We start from the raw sequence: 25,654 nt of genomic DNA, 5'->3' as shown, positions 1-25,654 counted from the left end.
TCATTGTTGTTATTAGTATTGCTATTGTTGTCATTGTTGTTGTATGGGAGAAAGAAAGTGAGAGAAGAGGGAAGACAGAAAGGGGAGAGACAGACAACTGCAGACCTGCTTCACCACATGTGAAGTGATCCCCCCCACCCCCCTTGCAGGTTGGGAGACGGGGGCTCGAACCGGGATCCTTATGTCGGTCCTTCTACTATGCACCATGTGCGCTTAACCCGCTGCACTACTGCCTGGCCCTCCCTTCAGCCTAATTTCTAAGCTGCCTTGTCCTCTTCTATTGCTTTACTCAAGCCCCATTTCCAACCATTGCCTTCACCTAGCTTCCTCAACTTATCTTTATATATTTTTAAAGATTTTATTTATTGACAGAGTGTTTCCTATGAGACAGAGATAGGAAAAGAAAGAAAAACAAGAGCAGCAATGTGGTGGATGGCATCAGGGAACTAGGAACTCCAGGCATGTAAGTCTGTTGCTCTCCCACTTATTTCATACTCACCTCCTAATTGGTCCCAGTCACTCCTTCATTTCCTTCACTGACTCCCTTGTCTTCTTTCTCTTGTTTGCTAGAAGAGGACATTCTTCCAGGCTCCAACCTTGGACTTTGTGTTCCCTAGTTCTTCATTTCAGTAGAATTGAATCTACACAACTTATTCTCAGATTGTATCTTCTGCACAACCTTTCCTCTTAATAGTATCACTCTTGTATCTTAGACTAAACGTTCTCATCTGGTTATGCTACTAGCATATCATGGCAGGTGGTTTCTCTTCCTGTTAAATTACACTTGTCAGCCCATCTCAATCATAAATCTCCATGCCAATAATCTTAACATCTTCAAGGTACTTTGCTTAAACTTTTCATGGATGATAGTTATTAGGCTGAGTTACTGTGTAGTTTTCTGTGTAATTGACTTCTTATTGAATACTTTATGAACTCTATGCTACAATCTTCTCATGTGTTAAATGGGGCATTCACTGTAAAGAAGTTATGAAAATTAAATAAGTGTATTTTTAAGAATGCTTGGAACAAAATGAGCCACCCTGTAAGTATACTATAAACTCTTTAAAGATAGGGACATTTGAGGCTGGCTGGTGGTGCTCCTGGTTGAGTGCACATATTACAGTATGCAAGAACCCAGGTTCAAGTCCCCAGTTCCCACCTGTAGGGGGAAAGCTTCACAAGTGGTGAACCAGTGCTGCAGGTGTCTCTCTGTCTCTCTCCCTCTCTGTCTCCCCCTTCCCTCTAGATTTCTGGTTGTCTCTATCCAATAAATAAAGATAATAAAAGTAAATTTAAAACTATTTTTAAGATTTTTTAATATATATTTATTTATTTATTCCCTTTTGTTGTCCTTGTTGTTTTATTGTTGTAGTTATTATTGTTGTTACTGATGTCGTCATTGTTGGATAAGACCCAGAGAAATAGAGAGAGGAAGGGAAGACAGAGAGGGGGAGAGAAAGACAGACACCTGCAGAACTGCTTCATTGACTGTGAAGTGACTCCCCTGCATGTGGAGAGCCGGGGGCTCGAACCGGGATCCTTACACCAGTCCTTGTGCATTGTACCACCTGCGCTTAACCCACTGTGCTACCACCCAACTCCCTAAATTTAAAAATATTTGAAAAGGAGAAGAAAGTCTAAAAAAATACTAAAAAATAAAGGCAGAGACATTTTACTTATTTATGTAGCTGTGGCACCTAACACAGTAGTTTACACATAATAGATGCTTAGGATACTGTTGAACATATAATAGGAAAGATTCATGAATTTGGACTTATTTAAAATATAGTACTTAAGATTTTCTGCAGCTCAAGCTTTAGTAGAAAAAAGAAAAATACTAAGTTGGGGAGGCAACTTCTTCAGGGTCTTATATCACTTTCATCTTAACAAGAACAGACATTCATAAAGGTCTTAGAGCAGTATTAATACAAGAAGCAATCATTGGACATTTTGAATTACCAGATCAAATTATACACAATTTAAGCTTGGTTCTGGGTGAATCGGACTATACCAAAATTTTAACTTATTAAACTTCTTAGATGGTGACTGATTTAGCTGGTAGTTGTTAATGAGAATTAAGGATTTTCAGTTCTGCCAAATGAATGAGTTTCCAAAGATGAAAAAGAGACTCTCACCAAAACTCAAACTCTCATGGTTTCTTTTCATGTTGCAATATGGCTTCATGTCCTGGTTCAGGGTACATACATATAGACATACATATCCATGACATTGAGGTCCTTAAGAGATGTGTACTTTCTTTTCTGTCTCTATTCATGTCTCAATTTATGCACTTCCACTTTTTTAATTGATTTAGTAATTATCTACAAGACTGTAGGACTAGAAGGGTACAATTCCACACAATTCCCACCAGCAGAGTTCCATATCCCATCCCTTCCACTGGAAGCTTTCCTATTCTTTATTCCTCTGGGAGCACGGACCCATGATCATTATGAGGTATAGAAAGTGGAAGGTCTGGCTTCTGTTATTGCTTCCCTGCTGAACATGGCTGTTGGCAGGTTGATCCATACTCCCAGCTCATTTCTATCTTTCCTTAATGGGGGAAGGGCTCTGGAGAGGTGGGTTCCAGGGTACACGGGTGAGGTAGTTTGCCCAGGGAAGTCAGGTTGGTATCACGGTAGCATCTGCAACTTGGTGTCTGAAAAAGTATTATGATATAAAGCTGAACAAATTGTTGACTAATCAGGAACCTAAAGTTAAGAATACAGCAGATGAGATTGGGGGTGGGGGGTCTCCATGTTGGAAAATGCTAGTAGGTCTATTTTAGAAAGATTCCAAGGGGCCCATGACTTTACTAATTTTTGCCTGAATCTGACAGCTAAAATACAGGTGGGCCAAAGATATTGTCTGGGAGATGGTGTCATAATTGCAAAAGGACTAGAAAGCTGGATCAGGGAAGAGAGTAGCTCCCAAATCTGGGAAAAGTATAGAAATATCGTTAACTATAAACTCCATCGATTTGATCTGGGACCCATATTCAACACAGGAGCCTGCATCCCTGTCATTCTGAGCTTGCATTTCATGGTCATAGCTAGGAACATTCTAGGCACTCATTGTAGAACCTGTCTTCCTTGAGTGGCAGAGTATGTTGACCTAGCCTCCCTTCAGAGAATGGGGCTATCCCTACCATTGTTGATCCACATTGAGAGCAAGGTACTATAGAGGCTCACAATAGAGTCCACTATGTTGTTCCTGATGGAAACGACCAGTGGTAGTGGAGACAGGCATCTCTATGTGGGAATCCCAGGATTCCCTGACTAGTGCCTTGTTGTGTGCTGCGGAGAAGAGAGAGAGGAGGTCCGGAGCGAAGAGGGAACACAAATCTTTATTTGCGCTGGCACCTCAGAGTTGTGTGCTAGAGAAACAGGTTGGGCCATGTGGAGGTAGCGAAAATGGCCGCCTCATGCAGTAACCTTTCCTGTGTCTGAACACCGAAGTGAAGCGCTGGCAAGAGAGCGAGGTGCAGAAGAAGAAGGGCTTCTATAGGAGTAGCTTTCGCGAGAATGGGAAGAGGGAGGAGTAACCATAGCACTCCAGGATAGGATAATAACTCTCGTGAGAATGGGAGGGGGGAGGAGTAACCAGAGCACTCCAAATATCGCGGGGAAATAGACAATGTCCTGAGAGCACAACATGGCGGAACAGGCACTCTGAGAATGGGAACTAGCAGTAGCCTGAGGGGGCAACATGGCAGATGTGACTGCATCTGCACAATTTCCCAGCAGTGCCTCAGATGACGGGGTAGCCAAAAGAGCCATCATTAAAGTATGCTGATCTCTTGCCCTTATCCAGCTTTTGTAGTCCTTACTTTGTCTGACAAGATTAGCCTTGGTAAGGTATGATTGAAGTGAAATAGGAAGTAGTTGAGGAGGGTATCTAGGTCTAAGTAGAAACTATTTCACTAAGTGCTTTATAGTGTCTTTTAAAAAATATTTATTTATTCCCTTTTGTTGCTTTTGTTGTTTTATTGTTGTAGTTATTATTGTTGTTGTTATTGATGCTGTCGTTGTTGAATAAGACAGAGAGAAATGGAGAAAGGAGAGGAAGACAGAGAGGAGGAGAGAAAGATAGACACCTGCAGGCAGACCTGCTTCACTGCCTGAAGCAACTCCCCTGCAGGTGGGGAGCTGGGGGCTCGAACCAGGATCCTTATGCCAGTCCTTGCGCTTTGCGCCAAGTGCACTTAACCCGCTGCACTACCGCCCGACTCCCTATTGTGGTTTTTTGTAGGTCTTCCTGCTTGCTTGCTGCAATTATTGAGTCACTGTGAACTATTGTGCACTTTTACTTTAAGGTGTATATTTTCCTCTAACTTATGGATGCATGTAGCACTTCCATTTTTAACCAAAAAGGGCAAAGCAGCAAAATTGTGTTTTTGGAAAAATAATTAATCTATTGCATTTAAGTCTTGGACATCCTACTGCTTCCTCAATAAATACATATGGTTAGTATATTTTAGTGGGTTTCTATAGCTAGAAAGCAAATAGTATTCCTAAAATAGGACTGTTCCTGACTTAAAGGATATAGAGACAAAGCAGAGCAACACAGGAAGGCAGAAAGGGCCCAGATTTCAAAATCAGACTGTGGTGCAAATCCTTGTTTTATCACATCCCCAGTGGGTGAGCTTATGCCAGATATTTAAAATCTTTAGCTTTAGTTCCATTTGAATAATAAAAACAAAAAATATTGTGTCATATTTGAATTTCTGAGAATTAGAAATATTAGTGTTAGAGTCCACTAGTGTCTGTTCAGTAATGATATATGTGACAAAATTTCATTTTGATGCCCTCAAAATATAGCCTTATTGACTAATCAGTTACATGATAAATAAATAATAATAGTTAACTAAATACATTGAATATCAGATTTGGAAATTGAAGAGTAAAATTAGAAATATAGTAAAATTTTGGGAAAAAAAAGTATATGTAATTTACCTAGAAAAAAACTCTATAATAGGTAAAGAGAAAAGTCTCTCATTGTAACATAATTCTTTTCAATGTCATTTAAAGACTTCTACCATAAATTGGATACTCAAATGTGTTCACACAAATAGCATGGCAGAATATAATACAGTCTCTGAAGAAATTTCTGTTTCTTCTATTGAGAATATATTTCAGGGGGTCAAGCAGTGACACACTGGGTTAAGTGCACATAGTATGAGGCGCAAGGACCCACACAAAGACCCCACCTGCAGGTGGGCCACTTAACAAGTGGTGAATGAAGCAAGTCTGCAGGTGTCAGTCTTTCTCTCCCCCCTTTCTATCTTCCTGTCCCCTCTCAGTTTCTCTTTGTCCTGTCCAATAAAATGGGGGGGAAAATGACCATCAGGAACAGGTGCCAAGTCCCAGCAATAACCCTGGAGGCAAAAAAATATATACATACATTTCATAGGAGAAAGTATTTGGGTGTTTTCTCTCACTTAGAGGAAGCAAAGAAAGGACATAGACTCTATATATTTTAATTTTTTTCAAGCATAAAAGGAAGGCAAGATCAGTTTATTACAAAGAGTCAATTGTTCCTGGTCATCTCCATTAGGAAAAACACAGTGGACCCTCTTGTGGGACCCTATAGACCTTGCCCTCAGTGTGGATCAACAATGGAAGGGACTGCCCTAGGAGGGAGGTTGGACCCTCTACCACTCAAGGAAGATGGGTCTGGCAGTGGGTGCAGGCTAGAACATTCCTAGCTATGACCACAGAATGTGAGCTCAGATCTACAGGGATGCAGAGGTTACACAGGCTCCTGCACTGAATATAGACCCCAGATCAAATTAATGGAGTTTATAGTTAATGATATTTATATACTTTTCCCAGATTTGGGAGCTACCCTTTTCCCTGAGACAGCTTTCTAGTCCTATTTCCAACCCTGATACCATCTCCCCAGATAATACCTTTGGCACACCTGCATCTTAGCTGTCAGGTTTTGGCAAAAATTAGTGAAGTCATACCTAAAATAGACCTACTAACTTTTTCCAAAATTGAGACCCTAAATCTCATCTGCTATAAGCCTGTAGGTTCCAGATTATTTTTTAAAAAGTGTTTGCTTTATATCTTAATGCTTTTTCAGACGCCAAGTTGCAGATGTTATTATGATGCCAACCTGGCTTCCCTGGGCAGACTACCTCACCAGTGTACCCTGGAACCCCATCTCTCCAGAGCCCTGCCCCACTAGGGAAAGATAGAAACAGGCTGGGAAGAGCAGGGCACCAAGGTAAAAACCCTGTGGTGAAGGGGAGGATGGCCATTGGGCTTCCCGGTGTGGCGGGGGGGTGGGGTGGGGTGGGGGGACAGGGGTGGGTGGTTGGGATGGGACACAGTCTTTTGGTGGTGGGAATGGTGTTTATATACACTCCTATTAAAGTGTAGATATATAAACAACTATTTAATTAATATGAGAGGGGAAAATTGATCATATGTCTAGAACTTCTTAAAACACAGACTGAGTCTTTTTAATACATAGGCTGTCTTTGACATGTTGACTCTCTCAAAAGCCTAGACCAGGGAGAACAGAAGCAACCGGTAGCACAGCCATATACAAGATGCTGGGTATTATACCCCAAACCCTAACAAAGGGACTTTTCAAAGTTAATCCAATCACCAAATAATGTGATGATAACAATAACTATCCATTGTCTTCTTGAACCCTAAGACAGCAGGAACCTCACATTTTTCACTATAGAGCCTATATTTGCCCCAGTCCTGGAACCTTAGGGTGGGGCCCACTTTCCTGCATGCTGCTCTCAATTTAAATCAAATAATATTGCATCCGTGGATCACAGCCCAATCAACGCAACGAATGCCACCCCAGCATGCTTCATTTCAGACTGTGTCCAGAGACTTCACGTGTGGAATGACAACCCTTCAGCTTCATCACTCGGGTGAGACCTTTCCTTTCATAGTATTCTCTAATTCCATTCCAGGTGTTCCACTCCCCAATAAAGTCCCCAAACCTAGATATAGTCCAGGTCCCCTGAGATAGAGCATAGGTTCACACGTGCCCATAAACTAGGGAAAAATATATACCTGAAAGCAGAAGTACATAAGAGCCTGCAGGGAATACCCCCCAACACTTCATCTGCACTATTCCAGTCTTTAGGTCCATGGTTGTTCAGCAATTTGTTTGGCTTTGTATGTTAACTCTCTTCTCAGCCACCAGGTTCCGGATGCCAGCACGATGCTACCAGACTTCCCTGGACAGACGACCCCACCAATGTGTACTGGAGCTTCACTTCCCCAGAGACCCACCCTACTAGAGAAAGAGAGAGGCAGACTGGGAGTATGGATCGACCAGTCAACGCCCATGTTCAGTGGGGAAGCAATTACAGAAGCCAGACCTTCCACCTTCTGCAACCCACAAGGACCCTGGGTCCATGCTCCCAGAGGGATAGAGAATGGGAAAGCTATCACGGGAGGGGATGGGATATGGAGATCGGGTGGTGGGAATTGTGTGGAACTGTACCCCTCTTATGCTATGGTTTTGTTAATGTCTCCTTTCTTAAATAAAAAAAAGAAAGAAAGAAAGAAAGAAAGAAAGAAAGAAAGAAAGGAAGGAAGGAAGGAAGGAAGGAAGAAAGAAAGAAAGAAAGAAAGAAAGAAAGAAAGAGGCTGGGAATATGGATCAACCTGCCAAAAGCCATGTTCAGCAGGGAAGCAATAAGAGAAGCCAGACCTTCCACTTTCTGTACTCCATAATGATCCTGGGTCCATGCTCCTGGGTCCAGAGGAATTAAGAATAGGAAAGCTTCCAATGGAAGGGATGGGATATGGAACTCTGCTGGTGGGAAATGTGTGGAATTTTACTGCCTTTATCCTATGGTTTTGTTTATATTTTCTATTTTTTTAAAGGTTTTTTTTTTTTTTTTGCTTCCAGGGTTATTGCTGGGGCTCAGTGCCTACACTACAAATCCATTGCTCCTGGAGGCCATTTTTTTCCCTTTTGTTGCCTTTGTTGTTTGTTGTTGTTATTGTTGTTATTGCTGTCATTGTTGGATAGGACAGAGAGAAATGGAGAGAGGAAGGAAAGACAGAGAGGGGTACAGAAAGACAGACACTTGAGACCTGCTTCACCAACTATGAAACGACCCCCCTGCAAGTGGGGAGCCAGGGGTTCAAACCAGGATCCTTACACCAGTCCTATCGCTTTGCACCATGTGTGCGTAACCCATTGTTCTATTGCCTAACCCCTGTGATATTTTCTATTTTTTATTTTATAGGTAAATCTTAAAAGATTAAAAAAGTTAGTGTTCATTGTTTACACATTGATCTTCTGACTTAAGTGAATGTCTTTTTAAAATATTTTATTTATTTATTTATTTATTATTGGATAGAGACAGAGAGAAATTAGAGGAGGGGGAGGTAGAGAAGGAAAGAGACAGACACCTGTAGCCCTGCTTCACCACTTGTGAAACTTTTCCCCTGCAGGTAGAGACCAGGGGCTTGAACCTATGTCCTTGCACACTGTAATGTGTGCTTTTAACCAGGTGTGCCACTGCCTGACTCCCTTCATTGAGTGTCTTTATGATGTTTGTTTTGATATCTATTGGGTAGATCCATTGTATTAAATTTTATTTTATAGTTTTCTTTTTATTGCTATCATGGTTTTTGCTATCATGGCTATTGCTAGGGCTCAGTACCTGCATGATGAATCTACCACTACTGGTGGCCATTTATTTCACCTTTTTTTAAAATAGAAACAGAAATTGAGAAAGAAGGGAGGGACAGAGAAGGAGATAGAAAGATAGAGATACCTACAGCACTGCTTCACTGCTAGTGAAGCTTCTCCCCCTGCAGATGGGGGCATGAACCCAGGTCTTGCACAGTGATGTGTGTGTTCTATCAGGTGTGCCACCCCTCAGCCCCCACTACCTCTACTTCATTAGGGCCAATCTCTGAAGATTTATCTTGTTCTTTGTTGAGAACATAACATCCTGTTTCTTCATTTTCCTTGACTCTTTGCTGGATATTGTATTGGATAAAACAGCTATGTCTTCCAATCATAAGAGTGACCACTACCATCTATAAAAAATGAGGCTGAATATGGGCCCCAGATCAAATCAGTGGGGTTTATAGTTAACAATACCTATATACTTTCCCCATACTTGGGAGCTACTCTCTTCCCTGATCCCGCTTTCTAGTCCTTTTAACAACTCTGACACCATCTCCCCAGATAATACCTTGGGTCTACCAGCATGTTAGCTGTCAACTGAGGAAAAAACTAGTAAAGCCATGGGCTCCTTGGAATATACCTAAAATAGACTTACTAACTTTTTCCAAAATGGAGACCCTCTCCCCTCAAATCTTCATCTGCAATATTATTGCTTTTAGGCTCATGATTGGTCAACAATTTTTTCTGCTTTCTATCTTAACTATTTTTTAGCCACCAGGTTCCAGATGTTACCATGATGCCAACCAGACTTTCCTGGGCAGATGACCCCACCAATGTATCCTGGAGCCCCACTTCCCGGAGCCCCACCCCACTGGGGAAAGAGAGACAGGCTGAGAGTTAACACCCATGTTGAGCAGGGAAGCAATTACAGAAGCCAGACCTTCCACCTTCTGCATCCCATAATGATCGAGTCCATACTCCCAGAGGGATAAAGAATAGGGAAACTGGGGTCGGGCAGTAGCACAGTGGGTTAAGCGCAGGTGGTGCAAAGCACAAGGACCAGCGTAAGGATCCTGGTTCGAGCCCCTGGCTCCTCACCTGCAGGGGAGTCACTTCACAGGTGATGAAGCAAGTCTGTGGGTGTCTTTCTCTCTCCGTCTCTGTCTTCCCTTCTCTCTCTATGTCTGTCTTATCTAACAACAACAACATCAGTAACAATGATAATAATAACAACAGCAATGGTAAAATAACCAGGATAACAAAAAAAAAGGGGGGGGGAATGGCCTCCAGGAGCAGTGGATTCGTGGTGCAGGCACCAATCCCAGGCAATAACCTTAGAGGCAAAAAAAAAAAGAATAGGGAAGCTATCAGGGGTGGGGGTGGGATACGGAGTTCTGGTGCTTGGAATTGTGTTCAGTTGTACCCCTCTTATTTTATGGTTTTTGTGTTTCCTTTTTATAAATAGAAATTAAAAAGAAAAGATATGCCTTACCATTCAACCTGGTGAGAAATTCTGGTTTCCTTCCATATCTTTGCTTGTCCAGCCTGCTATCTTTGTTCTTAGTGGGCCTCAGGAGATCAAAGAATGCTAAGTTTGCAGCACTCAAAATATGGAGGGACTGTTGCCCTTATGGCCATTCATTTTCCAATAGAACTAGTAATTGCCTGGCTCATCAACAATGAAGCTAATTAGAAGTCCAACCTTTATCCCCACACCTATGGACATCTAATCTTTGATAAGGGGGCCCAAAGCATTAAATGGAAGAAGGAGGCTCTCTTCAATAAATAGTGCTGGGAAAACTGGGTTGTAACATGCAGAAGGATTAAATTGAACCACTTTATCTCACCAGAAACAAAAATCAAATCCAAATGGATCAAAGACCAGGATGTTAGACCAGAAACAATCAAATACTTAGAGGAAAACATTGGTAAAACACTTTCCCACCTACACCTCAAGGACATCTTTGATGAAATAAACCCAATTGCAAGAAAGACTAAAGCAGAAACAAACCAATGGGACTACATCAAATTGAAAAACTTCTGCACATCCAAAGAAACTATTAAACAAACAAAGAGAACCCTCACAGAATGGGAGATCTTCACATGCCATACATCAGACAAGAAACTAATCACCAAAATATATGAAGATTTCAGCAAACTTAGCACCAAAAAAGCAAATGACCCCATCCAAAAATGGGCAGAGGATATGAACAAAACATTCACCCCAGAGGAGATCCAAAAGGCTAACAAACATATGAAAAACTGCTCTAGGTCACTAATTGTCAGCGAAATGCAAATTAAGACAACACCACCTCACTCCTGTAAGAATGGCATACATCAAAAAGGACAGCAGCAACAAATGCTGGAGAGGCTGTGGGGCCAGAGGAACCCTTTTGCATTGCTGGTGGGAATGTAAATTGGTCCGGCCTCTGTGGAGAGCAGTCTGGAGAACCCTCACACGGCTAGACATGGACCTTCCATATGATCCAGTAATTCCTCTCCTGGGGTTATACCCCAAGGACTCCATAACACCCAACCAAAAAGAGGTGTGTACTCCTATGTTCATAGCAGCACAATTCATAATAGCTAAAACCTGGAAGCAACCCAGGTGCCCAACACCAGATGAGTGGCTGAGAAAGCTGTGGTATATATACACAATGGGATACTATACAGCTATCAAGAACAATGAACCCACCCTCTCTGACCCATCTTGGACAGAGCTAGAAGGAATTATGTTAAATGAGCTAAGTCAGAAAGATAAAGATGAGTATGGGATGATCCCACTCATGAACAGAAGTTGACTAAGAAGATCTGAAAGGGAAACTAAAAGCAGGATCAGACTAAACTGAAAGTAGGGCACCAAAGTAAAAACCCTGTGGTGAGGGGTAGACATGCGGCTTCCTAGACAAGTGGGGGGTGGGTGGGATGGTGTCTTTTGGTGGTGGGAATGGTGTTTATGTACAGTCCTAGTAAAGTGTAGTCATATAAATCAGTAGTCAATATGAGAGGGGGAAAATTAATTGTATGTCTCGAAGTTTTTAAAACACAGACTGAGTCTTCTTAATATATAGGCTGTGTATTTGATATGCGGACTCTCTCAAAAGCCTAGACCAAGTAGATCAGAAGCAACCAGTGGCACAACTATATACAGGATACTGGGTACTATACAGCAAACCCTAACAAAGGGACTTTTCAAAGTTAACCCAATTACCACATAATGTGATGATAACATTAACTATCGATTGTCTTTTTGAACCCTAAGACAGCAGGAACCTCACATCTCCACTATAGAGCCTATATTTCCCCCAGTCCTGGAACTTTAGGATAGGGCCCACTTTCCCGCATGCCTCTCCCAATCCATATCAAATAATATTGCATCAGTCAGTAGCAACCTAATCAACGCAACGATTGCCACCTCAGCATGCTTCAGCTCAGACTGTGTCCAGAGACTTCAGGTGTGGAATGACAACCCTTCAGCTTCATTACTCGGGTGAGACCTTTCCTTTCATAGTATTCTCTAATTCCATCCCAGGTGGATCACTTTCTAACAAAGTCCCAAAACCTAGATATAGACCAGGTTCTGTGAGAGAGAGCATATGTTCACACGTATCCATAAACTAGTGCAAAATATATACCTGAAAGCAGAAGTACACTAGAGGTTGCAGTGAGTACCCCCCTAACACTTCCTCTCCACTATTCCAAGCTTTGGGTCCATGATTGCTCAACAATTTGTTTGGCTTTGTATGTTAACTTTCTTTTCAGCCACCAGGTTCCAGATGCCATCAGGATGCTGGCCAGGCTTCCCTGGATTGAAGACCCCACCAATGTGTCCTGGAGCTCCTCTTCCCCAGAGACCCACCCTACTAGGGAAAGAGAGAGGCAGACCGGGAGTATGGACCGACCAGTCAACGTCCATGTTCAGCGGGGAAGCAATTACAGAAGCCAGACCTTCCACCTTCTGCAACCCACAATGACTCTGGGTCCATGCTCCTAGAGGGATAGAGAATGGGAAAGCTATCAGGGGAGGGGGTGGGATATGGAGATTGGGTGGTGGGAACTGTGTGGAGTTGTACCCCTCCCATCCTATGGTTTTGTTAATTTATCCTTTCTTAAATAAAAAATAAATTAAAAAAATAAAAGAAGTCCAACCTTTAGGCAACAGTCTAACTAAGAAAGTTGGGATGTTGAATACTCAGTGCAGCTCTCAGGGAGGAGTTAAGAATTGGGTAGTTTTGCTTAGTTGCCTATGGAAAAGTTTGATGCCAGTTTAAAATCATTGCTTTGTTTTCTGGGGTGTCCCAATAACGTGTGTATGCAAAGCCTTTTCAGCTCCCAAATCTTGGTGACTAGGGATCCATTTCTTCTGGTGGCAATTCTGAAAGTGAGTACACTAGATATGTGGACACACTCCTTTCAGTCAAAGCTGGAAACACAGTTTTTACCACTGGGATAAGTTGGTGAGCAAAGGTATGGAAAGTTCTTTTTTGTTTGTTTGTTTAATTTATTTTTTATTTAAGAAAGGATAAATTAACAAAACCATAGGGTAGGAGGGGTACAACTCCACACAATTCCCACCACCCAATCTCCATATCCCATCCCCTCTCCTGATAGCTCTCCTATTCTCTATCCCTCTGGGAGTATGGACCCAGGGTTGTTGTGGGTTGCAGAAGGTGGAAGGTCTGGCTTCTGTAATTGCTTCCCCGCTGGACATGGATGTTGACTGGTAGATCAGTATGTAAAGTTCTTACATGCTTGGTCAGGTTCCCATAGAGCTACTCAGTTCCCAGACACAGGCTGATTAGAAGCCTGCTCTTTAGGCAACACTGGGAAAATAGTTCCAGGACGGGAATGGAAGCTCGGTGTTTTTGCTGTTCCCTCTGCACTGAACTTGCACCTCTGTCTGGTAAAAACTACCTCTATTTTCTGGAAATGTAGTACCCTGTTGGCTCTAGGAGCTAGATCACTTCAGAACCAATCCCTCAGGTATGGTACTAAATAGGTGTTCCAAACACTTCACTCTTCAGGGAGCAGCTAAGAGTGGCACACACTTGTCTCCACTTCCCTTTCCTGTTTTGATGTAGGTATTTTCTCAGCTGTCAGATCTGTAGAGTCTCTAGGTTTCTCTGAGCAAGCTGTTCCACATGTAACTGTGTATTGGGTGCCAAACGGAGACAAATCTTCGGACTTGCATTACAGAATTAAGCTTCCTAAAGGAAATTGGGGTTGGAGGGTAGGCTGCTAGGGGAGAAAGTCCAGTGGACTTTGGTGGAGGGGTAATGGTATTTTGTTGTGAGTGCAGTATAGTTGCTTATTTGAAGAAGTATTAAACTGTATTCTAAAACATAGATTATCTCAAAAGTAATAAACAGTATCTCAGAAATGGTGCAGTGGATAAAGTATTAGACTCTCAAGCCTGAGGTCTCTAGTCCCTGGCATTAGATGTGCTAGAGACATTCTCAGATTCTTGTTTTCTCTCTCTTCCTTTTTATCTCTTAAATAAATAAAATTTAAAAAAAGTTATAATAAAAGAGAGAAATTGAAGTTCCACCTTAGCATGTGCCCTTATTTGGAAATAGGGTCTTTATAAATGGAATTATGAGTGAAGTCATTAGGATGGGTCATAATCCAATGACTAGGGAGTCGGGCGGTAGTACAGCAGGTTAAGCACATGTGGCACAAAGCACAAGGACTGGTCAGGCTCCTAGTTCAAGCCCCCGGCTCCCCACCTGCAGGAGAATCGCTTCACAGGTGGTGAAGCAGATCTGCAGGTGTCTCTCTGTCTCTCTTCCTATCTATCTCCCCCTTCTCTCTCAATTTCTGTCTCTATCCAATAACAAATAAATAAATTAATTAAATTAAAAAAATAATCCAATGGTTGGTGTCCTTATAAATAAAAAAAGGGGGTGGTTGCACATATGGGAAAAACAGCATAAAGATATACAGGAAGATGATGTCTATGTACCTGCAGTAATACATCTGCAAACCAACGAGCATAACCGATTGTTGGCAATAGCCAAGAGCAAGAAGAGGCAAGGAAGATTTCTCCTTAAGTTCATAGTATTTACAGTAATTTCTATGCTAGTGATGTGGTATATATCATTGTGCTATGGGTTTATATCACTCTTACACTTAAAAAAATACACTCATAGAAACACTTGCATCAGCCCCACAGAATACAATGTGAAAAGTGTTTTCCAGTTTTACCAGCCAGTCTATGTTCACTTTTGCTAATGAATGGAAAGAGCCGTATACCAGGCCAGGGCTGAACCTTGTAGTCCTGGAGTAAAGTGAGTTCTTGCTCTCAAGTCTCCAGTATGTCCTCAGGAGGCTGAGTCTGTCAGAGCATTCACGTTTTCTGGCAAGAACACAGATGAGACGGAGAACTTCCTACATTTAGCAATATTTATTTAGGCATTCAGTATCAAGTACATAAGTGCAAATATCCAGAGTCCATAATTAAGTCCATTAGGAACTACAGAGAAAATAATACAAATTGTAATAAAGTCAACATGCTGGCACTTTTTAGTTACCATACATGTAAATCAGCCCATCAGTCCCACACAACAAAAGTACTGAGTATTTGTTTGGGGTTTATTCACTATTTAAGTTATACAAAACTGATTACGATAAGTACGGTTGACTTTTCATTTTTACGTTGTGTGTGTGTGTGTTGGAAAAACACTAAAACATTAGTCTACAGTTCTATATATTGTTATTAAAGATTAATCCAACCAGCAACCCCAGGACATATAAGCAATTGCCACTACTGCATCAGTGCACTCAGCAGGAAAGGCCTAGCCACAGGGAACATTAGAAGCTACAGAAGCATAGCAGAGAAGAGCAGAAGAACACCGAAGAAGAAAAGATAACTTGGGCTCTCACCATCATGCACTTGTTTTTTTTTAGCAACACAAAAATTAAAAACCACATCTAGTACACTTCTCTATACTTTAGTGTTTGACACAAGTGACTCAAATATCCTAAGAGTATAGGAACAGCCTAAAAACAGCTGTTATAAAGATTTTCTCTAAGATTATGGTACTGGGAGGGGAGAAAACAATCAATTTGCAGTAACATGTAAGAACAGAGCTGCTACCACTGCAGACATTCCGGTTTGTGTCCAATCCTAGGTGGGATGTTAATTTACTCAGCGTGCCTTTTAGCGCCTGGAATTTTAGCCTGAATCCTAAAACGATAATTTCAAAAAGCAGTCATTTTTAAATATTATTAGTGAAATCACGTAATGAGTTCATTATGTGTTGCTGTTTTAATTCACAAGATGACCTAATACCTTCACTTTCCAGAACATATACATCTTATCATCTTATATATGGCTCTTTATACATTTCTAGATGTGAAAGGAATGTACAAAGTAGATAATGAATGATCCGAGCAAGTCACGTTCCTTAAATTACACTTTTTAGAGAGGCAGAAATATCAACTTATTTCAGGATTACAAAGCTGTGATAAAAGTAGATGGCCATTTATTATCCAATTTATAACAATTCTAAAAAAGAAAGAGGGCGCTCTGACTGATTATCCCAGTATAACAAGCCTTAAGAGGGATAGTTCCAACAACAGTGGACCTCAGCATACTCAGACCTAGAAGTGGAATTATGAAACCTGAGTCCTACTCCCGGATCTGCTAATGATTAGCTGTGTGATACAGGGCCGGCTTATGATCTTTCCTAGTCCTACAGCATTCACCTTTGGAATATGCTTGTTTTAATGACACCTTGTCTCTAATGACGCTACCAATTCTGTATTGCTTACAGTATAGTAGCATTATTTTAAAGTAGGTTTATACTACTCCAGACTGACATATATATATATATATATATATATATATATATATATATATATATATATATATATGAGAACCAGAGTGAAAAAGAAAGAGGGAGAGATGCTAGCACACCAAAGCTTCCCCCAGTGTTAAGAGGGCTGGTGGTTCAAACCTGTTCGCAAGCATAGCAAAGTAGGCACCTTCCCTTGTGATTTTTTTTTTTTTTTTTTTTTTTTTTTACCAGAGCACTGCTCAGCTCGGGCTTATGGTGGTGCAGGGGATTGAACCTGCAACTTCAGAGCCTCAGGCTTGAGAGACTCTTTGCATAACCATTATGCTATGTACCCCTGCCCCCTTTGTGAACTATCTTAACAGCCCTGATATTTGATAGATCAATGAGTATCTTCAGGATCTATTATTTTAACCTTCTAGAACTCTTCCAATTATACTTTCAGTGGGATAGTACACCTTGAAGGTGGGAATCTGGGAGGTGATTAAGTCATGAGGGTAGAACTTTCATGAATGGAATTAATGCACTTCTAAAAGAGACCTCAGAGAACTCCCTTTCACTTCTGCCACGTGAGGACATAGTGAGAAATCTGCAAACTTGGAAGGAAAGCCTCACTGGACCCCACCCTGCCCCCAACCCCCACACCCTGAACTTAGATTTTCAACCTCCAGAACTAGGCTTGTTGAATTGAAATGATGTAATTGAGAATGTAACCAATGTTTTGAAGATTTTTTTAAAAAAAATTCTAATGTTTCAAAATAATTTCAATGATTTAAAAATACAGATGTAAGAGTTCAATGGTACAAACCTGAAACTTATCTAGTGTTACAGTACAATGCTACTTCAAAAAAAATGATTATGTTTATTCAAAAGATACAAAGTGTTAATTAATTAATTAATTTTAAAAAATTTATTTTATTTATTTATTCCCTTTTGTTGCCCTTGTTGTTTTATTGTTGTAGTTATTATTGTTGTTGTCGTTGTTGGATAGGACAGAGAGAAATGGAGAGAGGAGGGGAAGACAGAGAGGAGGAGAGAAAGACAGACACCTGCAAACCTGCTTCACCACCTGTGAAGCGACTCCCCTGCAGGTGGGGAGCCGGGGTTCGAACCGGGATCCTTATGCCGGTCCTTGTGCTTTGCGCCACCTGCGCTTAACCCGCTGCGCTACAGCCCGACTCCCGTGTTAATTTATTTTTATTTCAATTAAAATTCTGCAATTCTTTGCTCTCTGAATCATGCTTCTTTCTTCACTCCAACTCATCTTGTTCTTGGACAGGAACCAGTTCCCACATAAGAGATTAATATAATTTACTCATGAAAGCTTATTTATCATACCTGAAGCCACTGAACTTTCTGTCTAACTAGAAGTTTACAACTTTGTATCTATTTTCTTAAATGATATACTTGGGAAGGATGAGAATATATAACTTAGATAAGTGGGTAAATAGTAACTCAGCTTATTATTTGATTATCCTTACATCATAGCTGCCTGATTCACTCAAAAGCCTGCAAAGAAAGTGTCTTCCTTTTAACGAATTGCACTGTATAACTTACTTTGCCACAACAGCATTTATGTGATTCCTCACAAGTCCCAGATATTGGTCAATCTGTGCCTATAAAGAGATAAAAAAAATCATGAGCATATTCAAAAGTCACAAAGTCAAAGTTTAATGTGAAATTATGGCATCATATAGAACCTACCTGGTGCTTAACATACACTACAGGTAGAGTAAACATTGAAACCACAGCTGGGGAAAAAAAAAACAATATTAAATTCTCAGAGTGGTAAGTAAAAATAAGTTTATGGGTACATTTTTATATATTTTAGATAGCTTTATGATATGATATAGTACTATTGATAATAGTCATATGTTGAGGTGAAAGATGGCAGGTCCATTTATAAGAGAAATAAAGGATTGCAGATTCTAGAATGAGGGTTGATTGTGGCCTCCCAAAATAAAAATGAGGTTCTGTCTATAACTATTGTTGTAAAACCACTTAGGGTGGTAAACAAAGCCCTTCATACTAAGCATTCATTTTTTTTTAGACATTATTAATGTGCAATGTATATTATGCTCTTTATTAAACTGTGGTAGTCAGGGAAATGGCATTCAGGGATATCTGGCATTTGTTCCTGGGAATCTATCAAAACAAGCACAGAGCTAACAAGCCCAAGAAGCTTTACGTTCAGGGAGGGTGTGAGGGAAGGCCTAATACACACATCTGTCCTTACCCATGAGCAGCAGAGTCAGGCCATTGAAGAGAGCGCCAACATAAGTCAGGAGCCACATCAGAACTGCAAACTGAAGAATAAACTGATTATCAGAGCTTCTAAAACCCTTTACAACAGATACAGTCTCACTTCAATGGCTTAGATTAGAATTTGAGGCAAAATACAGTGCATTTTCAATATGCAATGTAAGGCATTTAAACAGCATCATAAAATTACCAAAAGAAGATCCAGCCTTTACTTCTTCTCTGTGAGCCTTTTGGCTCTCTTTGTAATAAGATTTAAGAGATTCATGAAAAATAATAATCTAGGGCAGGAATTAGCAAACTCTGGTCCGTGGCCTGTTTTGGTGAGGGTTCACGAGTTCAAATAAGATTTTACATTCGTAAATGATTTTCTAAAATCCAAAAAAGAAAATTCCATGGCGTGTGAAAATAATTTCAGTATGGATTAAAATGAAGTTTTCACAGTCAATCATTTATGTATTTTATACTTCCCTCATACAATGGAAAACTTGAGTAGCTATTTAGGCTCATAAAGTCTAAAGTATCTACCATGTGGTTTACCTCCTCTGTTCTACTCCTCACTTTTTACTTATTTATTTTTAATTCCTTTAATATATATATATATTATTTATAAAAAGGAAACACTGACAAAACCATAGGATAAGAGGGATACAACTCCACACAATTCCCACCACCAGAACTCTGTATCCTATCCCCTCCCAATAGCTTTTTCTATTCTCTAACTTTCTGGGAGTATGGACCAAGGTCATTGTGGGATGCAGAAGGTGGAAGGTCTGGCTTCTGTAATTGCTTCCCCGCTGAACATGGGGCGTTGACAGGTCGATCCACACTTCCAGCCTGCCTCTCTCTTTCCCTAGTAGGGTGGGTTTCTGGGGAATCAGAGCTCCAGGACACATTGGTGGGGTTGTCTGTCCAGGGAAGTCTGGTGGCATCATGCTAGCATCTAGAACCTGGTGGCTGAAAAGAGAGCTAACATATAAAGCCAAACAAGTTGTTGACTAATCATGAACCTGAAGGCTGGAGTAAGTGCAGATGAAGAGTGTGTGTGTGTGGGGGGGTGTCTCCATTCTGTAGATAGCTAGTAGGCATATTTTAGTTATATTCCAAAGGGCCTGTGGCTATACTAAGTTTTTTGTTTGTTTGTTTGTTTTCCCTGAGCCTGAAATTTGATATGCAGGTGGATCCTAGTTATTTTCTGGGGAGATTATGTCATGGCTGGAAAAAGGACCAAAAAGCTGGATCAGGGAAGAGAGTAGCTCCCAAATATAAGGTGTATAAATAAATATAAGGTGTATAAATATTGTAAACCCCATCGATCTGATCTGATCTGATCTGGGGCCCATATTCAGCTTATAGGGAATCGGGCAGTAGTGCAGTGGGTTAAGCGCGTGTGGCGCAGAGCACAAGGACCGGCATAAGGATCCCAGTTGGAGACCCTGGCTCCCCACCTGCAGGGAAGTTGCTCCACAGGCGGTGAAGCGGGTCTGCAGGTGTCTGTCTTTCTCTCCCCCTCTCTTGCCTTCCCCATCTCTCTCCATTTCTCTCTGTCCTGTCTAACAACAACGACATCAATAACAACAAAAATAATACAAAAATTTAAAAACGGGCAACAAAAGGGAAAATAAATTAAAAAGAATATATTTTATGTATTTTAAATAGAGACAGAAAGAAATTGAAAGGGAAGGGGGAGATAGGCAGGGAGAAGAAGGGAGGGGGAAGAGAGAGAGAGAGAGGGAGGGAGAGGGAGAGAGAGAGAGACATGAAGCACTCTTTCACTGCTCATGAAGCTTTTTCCTAGCAGGTAAGGACCAGGGACCTAAACCCGGGTCCTTGCACACTAAAATGTGTACATTCTAACAGGTGTGCCACCGCCTGCCCCCACTCAACACTTTTTACATTGCAAATAAAATAGAAATGTCACCTTAAGAGCTCCAGGATAAGTAGTAACAATCTCTCTTTAGCCATTACAGAGCAAGATGATATTTCAGGAAAGCATCTGAGGGCTAAGGCCACATCACTTTTCTTTCAGACAGCCTCTGGTACAAGACCTCTGGCTGTTGTGCACAAAGTATTCTAGGAACACAGGGCACAACCTTCATTGGGTCCTGTCCTGTCAAACTACAACTGATTGACACCAATTTCATCTGTAAACCATACTGCAGTCAAAACACTTCATTCATAGAAACCCTGTGAGTTTAATGAGTGTACCAGGAATAATAAGTATACAGTTGACTCTGGCACTGCCCTTCAGGAACTCAATTCACAGACTACATTGTATAGAAACCTTGAATAGCTAACTATTAGCAGAATCTGGAGTTCCGTTCAATGAAAAAGAGCATGTGGGCTGGGGAGAGAATACAATAACTATGCAAAGGGCCTATCTTGCCTGATGCACCAAAGGTCCCAGGTTCAATCCCTAGCATCACCATAAACCAGAGCTGAGCAGTGCTCTGAAAAAAAGTTTTTCACATTCCCCAAGTTAGATTTTTTTTTTTTTAATTAGCTTTAGAAAACTGGCCAGACCACAGAATGTGAGCTCAGACCTACAGGGATAGAGAGGTTACATAGTGCTGAATATGGGTCCCAGATCAAATTGATGGGGTTTACAGTCAACAATATTTATACACTTTTCCCATATTTGGGAGCTACTCTATTCCCTAATCCAGTTTTCTAGCCCTTCTCCAGCCATGACATCATCTCCCCAGACAACAACTTGGGTCCACCTGCATATCAGATGTCAGACTCGGGCAAAAACTAGTAAAAGGGCCCCTTGGAATATTCCTAAAATAGACCTACTAGCTTATTCCAAAATAGAGACTCCAAATCTTCATCTGTAATATTCTTGGCTTTAAGTTCATGACTAGTCAACAACTTGTTCAGCTTTATATGTTAACTCTTTCTTCAGCCACCAGGTTCTAGACACTACCATGATGCCAACCAGACTTCCCTGGACAGATGATCCCACCAATGTGTCCTGGAGCTCAGCTTCCCTAGAGATCTGCCCCACTAGAGAAAGAGAGAGATAGGCTGGGAGTATCAATCAACCTGCCAATGCCCACGTTCAGTGGGGAAGCAATTATAGCAGCCAGACCTTCTACCTTCTGCACCCCATAATGACTCTGGGTCCATACTCCCAGAGGGATAAAGAATAGGAAAGCTATCAGGGGAGGAGATGGGATACGAAGTTCTGGTGGTAGGAACTGTGTGGAATTCTATCCCTCTTATCCTATGGTCTTGTCAATGCTTCCATTTTATAAATAAAAATTAAAAAAAAGAAAAGAAACAAAAACTGGCCAGGGAATTGAAAACAGTAAGGAGAAACAACATGGTAAATTATAAAATGGGCAGACCTAAACTCTGTGTGGACTGAGTTTGATCCCAGTTCTGTCAATAACTCACTGGGCAAGTGTCTGAACTTCTTTGAGTCACATTTCTGGCATTTGTACAATGAGGGGGATTGGACTGCATGAGCCCTATAATACTGTACAACTAGAGGGCTTCTGACTCTAGAGTATGATACTTCCTTTGCATTCTCCACCATGTGGTGGTTTATATTATGGCACCTTTAGGAATAAATAAAATTCAAAGACTGTCAAGCAAATGATTCAGACAATCATACTTTTAAGGAATCCACCAGGTCCTGGACGAGGAAGAGCCTCCTCAGCTCTTTGAGAGTGTTGTTCACGTAGAACTGCAGGCAGTCGGTATACTTCTGAATCTGCTCCTGAGAAAGGGTGATCTCCAGTTCCAAGTAGGACCTGTCAACAAACCATCCCCAACAGAACTCCCTTAGAGGGAATCACAAAACAGCTATTTTTCCCTTCTCTTGCTGAATACCAAGCCAAGTCATCCCTGGGAGTGGTTATCTAGCCAGTGGGCACCACACACACTTACTTCTGGTGTTCTGGAGAATTTAAGACTCATGGCTTTTAGTAGGATAACCTATTTCTGTCTCCCCAGAATGGCATTATAGTGTGACAGCTGACTGGAAGTAAAGAAAAGGTAGTCCCAAGTCAACTGATTTGCTAAATTCCCCATATATCTCTGGCCTACTAGGTAACTGTGAAAGCCCTCATTTCTTCTCAGCTGAATTTTTAAATAAGTGCAAAATCTGAAAATCCTAGCTGGCAATTATTGCTCATCATCAAAACTCTTTAAAAGTTCATATTTAAGTTTTCTAAGTACTTCCAGGTTTGATCTATAGAGCTCTGAAAACTCAAAAGACCTGGGTCATATTAAAATGCTAAGAGGTTCTATAAAGAATTTTTTAAATTCTTGTTACTTGTTTCTTGTGAGAGCACTTTTCATAGTCCAAATAGCAAAGCCTAGATCTTGGGTAGGTCAGTCAGGCTCCTCAAATCCTTAAATGTGTATCAGTCTACTTTCCCATTTGGCCATGTTACCCCAGAGAAGTTCACTCTTCCTTTCTCTTCCCAGCCCCCCTTGTCTGTTTTAAGAGGGAATTGTTATTTACCCAGATGATAATCTTAGTTTTCCAGTTTTCACCTATCTTTGGGAAATGAGATGAAAAGAGCAAACCAGTGTTTGGTTTGGGATTTAAATGTTAGGACTTTTCTCCTCTTTAGAAAAGTACTGATTTGTCTAGATAAATCTAGGCTGGCAAAGGTGAGCCAGCTAGGACTCAAAGGCATTTCCAATGAGTTCCTGGGGAGCACTCAGAACTGTTCCTTAGCAACAAGATGTGAAGACATCTGTAGGGGAGCCTGCACCTAGGTCAGCACTAGGTAAGGAAGGTGTTAAGTGTTAAGTGATTGGTGGTGGTGGTGGTGGGGGGAAGAGGCTATTTGTAATCTAGGTAAGGAAGGTGTTAAGTGTTAAGTGATTGGTGGTGGTGGTGGTGGGGGGAAGAGGCTATTTGTAATCTATCAATAGAATTGGAAAAGAAACTGGGGAATAGTCCAGTGGTATGAAGCAAGCAATGCTTATGCCTCCCTCTGCTCCAATTCATATGTTCTCTTAGTATACTGTCTTTGTAAAAAACTGTCTTCCTCTTAGTGCTCATTTCTAGTCAGACTTACAAAAATTCACCAGAAATCTCAGTGATTAGACGACAAGGTGGTCTGTAAAAACAACATCTCTCCAATAAACATTAAGATAGTGACTTTCCTATCAGATAGCAAAAAAGAAAAAAGTAAGAGAAAATGAAAACAATGTATGCATGCATACAGAACAAAAAAGGTGTTAACCATGATTCTAGAAAATCGGTTAGGTCTCCGATATACATGAATGAAAGTGACTCTAGGAGCTAAAATGAGGCAGAGAATGAATAATCTGAGGGCTCACTTGAAAGGGTGGCCTTCATCGGTTTTCTGCACGGCTTGTAAAACAGACTTGTAGATGCGGAAGCTGATGGTGGCTGACAACGCGGCAAGGGCCAGATAGGCCACTACGCTCACAACGCTGAACTGGGTCAGGGAGAAGAGTAGCAGCAGGCAGCTCCCAAACACTATCCCAGTCTGCTTGATGTCCCGCCAGTACAGCAGGTCAATGGCTGCGAAGAGAAGACACAAACGCACGCATCACCTAACACTGGCAGTGAAACTAGGGGTGCTGCTGTGGTCACTCTGCAAAGCCACAGCTATTCACTGTTCTCACCTGGCTTTTGGATTCCTAAACACTAAACACAGGATAGGGAGATGCTTACTGCCATTTCATTTTGCTTTGGAAGACTCTTCCTTCCCAGAGAACAGGCCATAAATTCACAGTTAATAAAAGGCAGTTGAATATCTGGGTGCCATATTGATCAGAGTACCTCTCAGGGGTACAACTTCTGCAGTAGCCCAAGTGACAAGACTTTGAGAGAAGATTGAAATTTTCAGAAAGTTCTGAAGTTATTTGTTCTTTTCTTTTGGATAGTATTAATTATGTATACACTTGATGTCCTGCCGACAATTCTGCTTCCATGTGGCCTGTAGATGTATGTGCACACCAGTCATACAAATGTCCCTATAGCTGCGGAGGGTCAGGCAGCAATGAAAATAGACTCAAATCGATGGGGTTTACAGTCAACCATATTTATACACTTTCCCCCATATTTGGGAGCTACTCTCTTCCCTGATCCAGCTTTCTGGTCCTTTTTCCAGCCATCACATTATCTCCCCAAGACAATAACTGGGACCCATCTGCATTATCAGATGTCAGGCTCAGGAAAAAAAAATAGTATAGTCATGGGCCCCTTGGAATATAATTAAAATTAGCCTATTAACTATCTACAAAATGGAGACGCCCAACTCTTCATCTGAGCTATTCCAGCCTTTAGGTTCATGATTAGTTTGGCTTTATATGTTAACTCTTTTTTCAGCCACCAGGTTCCAGATGCTAGCATGATGCCAACCAGACTTCCCTGGACAGAGGATCCCACCAATGTGTCCTGGAGCCCCACTTCTCCAGAGCCCTACCCCACTAGGGAGAGAGAGAGACAGGTTGGGAATATGGATCGACCTGTCAATGCCCATGCTCAGCAGGGAAGCAATTACAGAAGTCAGACCTTCCACTTTCTGCACCCCATAATGTCCCTGGGTCCATACTCCCAGAGGGATAAAGAATAGGAAAGCTATCAGGGAAGGGGATGGCATAGGGAGTTCTGGTGGTGGGAACTGTGTGGAGCTGTACCCCTTTTATTTTATTTTTTTTTGTCAAGTGTTTCCTTTTTATAAATAAAAATTTTTTAAAAGAAAAAGAAAATAGACTTTCTGGAGAAGTGGTGCCTTAAGAAGCATGGCAGCAGGTCCAGGAGACTCTGCCAATGCCAAAGCCTTCTGAATACATGTGGTCTGTCTTCAAATTGAGCAAAACTGAAGGGTTAATAGCTGTTTCAAGAACTCTGCAATTGGCGTTTGAATTAAACCATTTTATACTGTATGGTTCACTTGCTTACATCCTGTGAGTCTGAAAATCTAGAATACTAGCTTTGTATATTATAAACTCTATATTATGTCTATCATTCAGCTGCTATC

General features: G+C 41.2%; 2 protein-coding genes across 3 annotated transcripts in view; one reads left to right on the top strand and one right to left on the bottom strand.

Moving 5' to 3' along the window:
* Window positions 1-25,654, top strand: part of JKAMP (JNK1/MAPK8 associated membrane protein) — a 415,429-nt gene that overhangs the window by 92,449 nt on the left and 297,326 nt on the right. The gene's annotated exons all lie outside the window — the stretch shown is intronic.
* Window positions 15,011-25,654, bottom strand: part of RTN1 (reticulon 1) — a 227,706-nt gene continuing 217,062 nt past the window's right edge. For both annotated transcript variants that reach the window (XM_007519258.3, XM_007519261.3), the window contains 6 exons: window positions 23,982-24,189; window positions 22,297-22,435; window positions 18,655-18,724; window positions 18,123-18,169; window positions 17,976-18,034; window positions 15,011-15,808 (listed from right to left, as the gene is read on the bottom strand). In XM_007519258.3, the coding sequence (XP_007519320.1) occupies window positions 15,766-15,808; window positions 17,976-18,034; window positions 18,123-18,169; window positions 18,655-18,724; window positions 22,297-22,435; window positions 23,982-24,189 (566 nt within the window). In that variant the 3' untranslated portion in view covers window positions 15,011-15,765. The remainder of the gene's footprint in view (window positions 15,809-17,975; window positions 18,035-18,122; window positions 18,170-18,654; window positions 18,725-22,296; window positions 22,436-23,981; window positions 24,190-25,654) is intronic.

This window comes from Erinaceus europaeus, chromosome 16, assembly GCF_950295315.1.
Source record: "Erinaceus europaeus chromosome 16, mEriEur2.1, whole genome shotgun sequence".
Taxonomy (NCBI): domain Eukaryota; kingdom Metazoa; phylum Chordata; class Mammalia; order Eulipotyphla; family Erinaceidae; genus Erinaceus; species Erinaceus europaeus.
The sequence above is the reverse complement of the archived record's forward strand: the minus strand, read 5'-3'. Positions and strand labels throughout refer to the sequence as shown.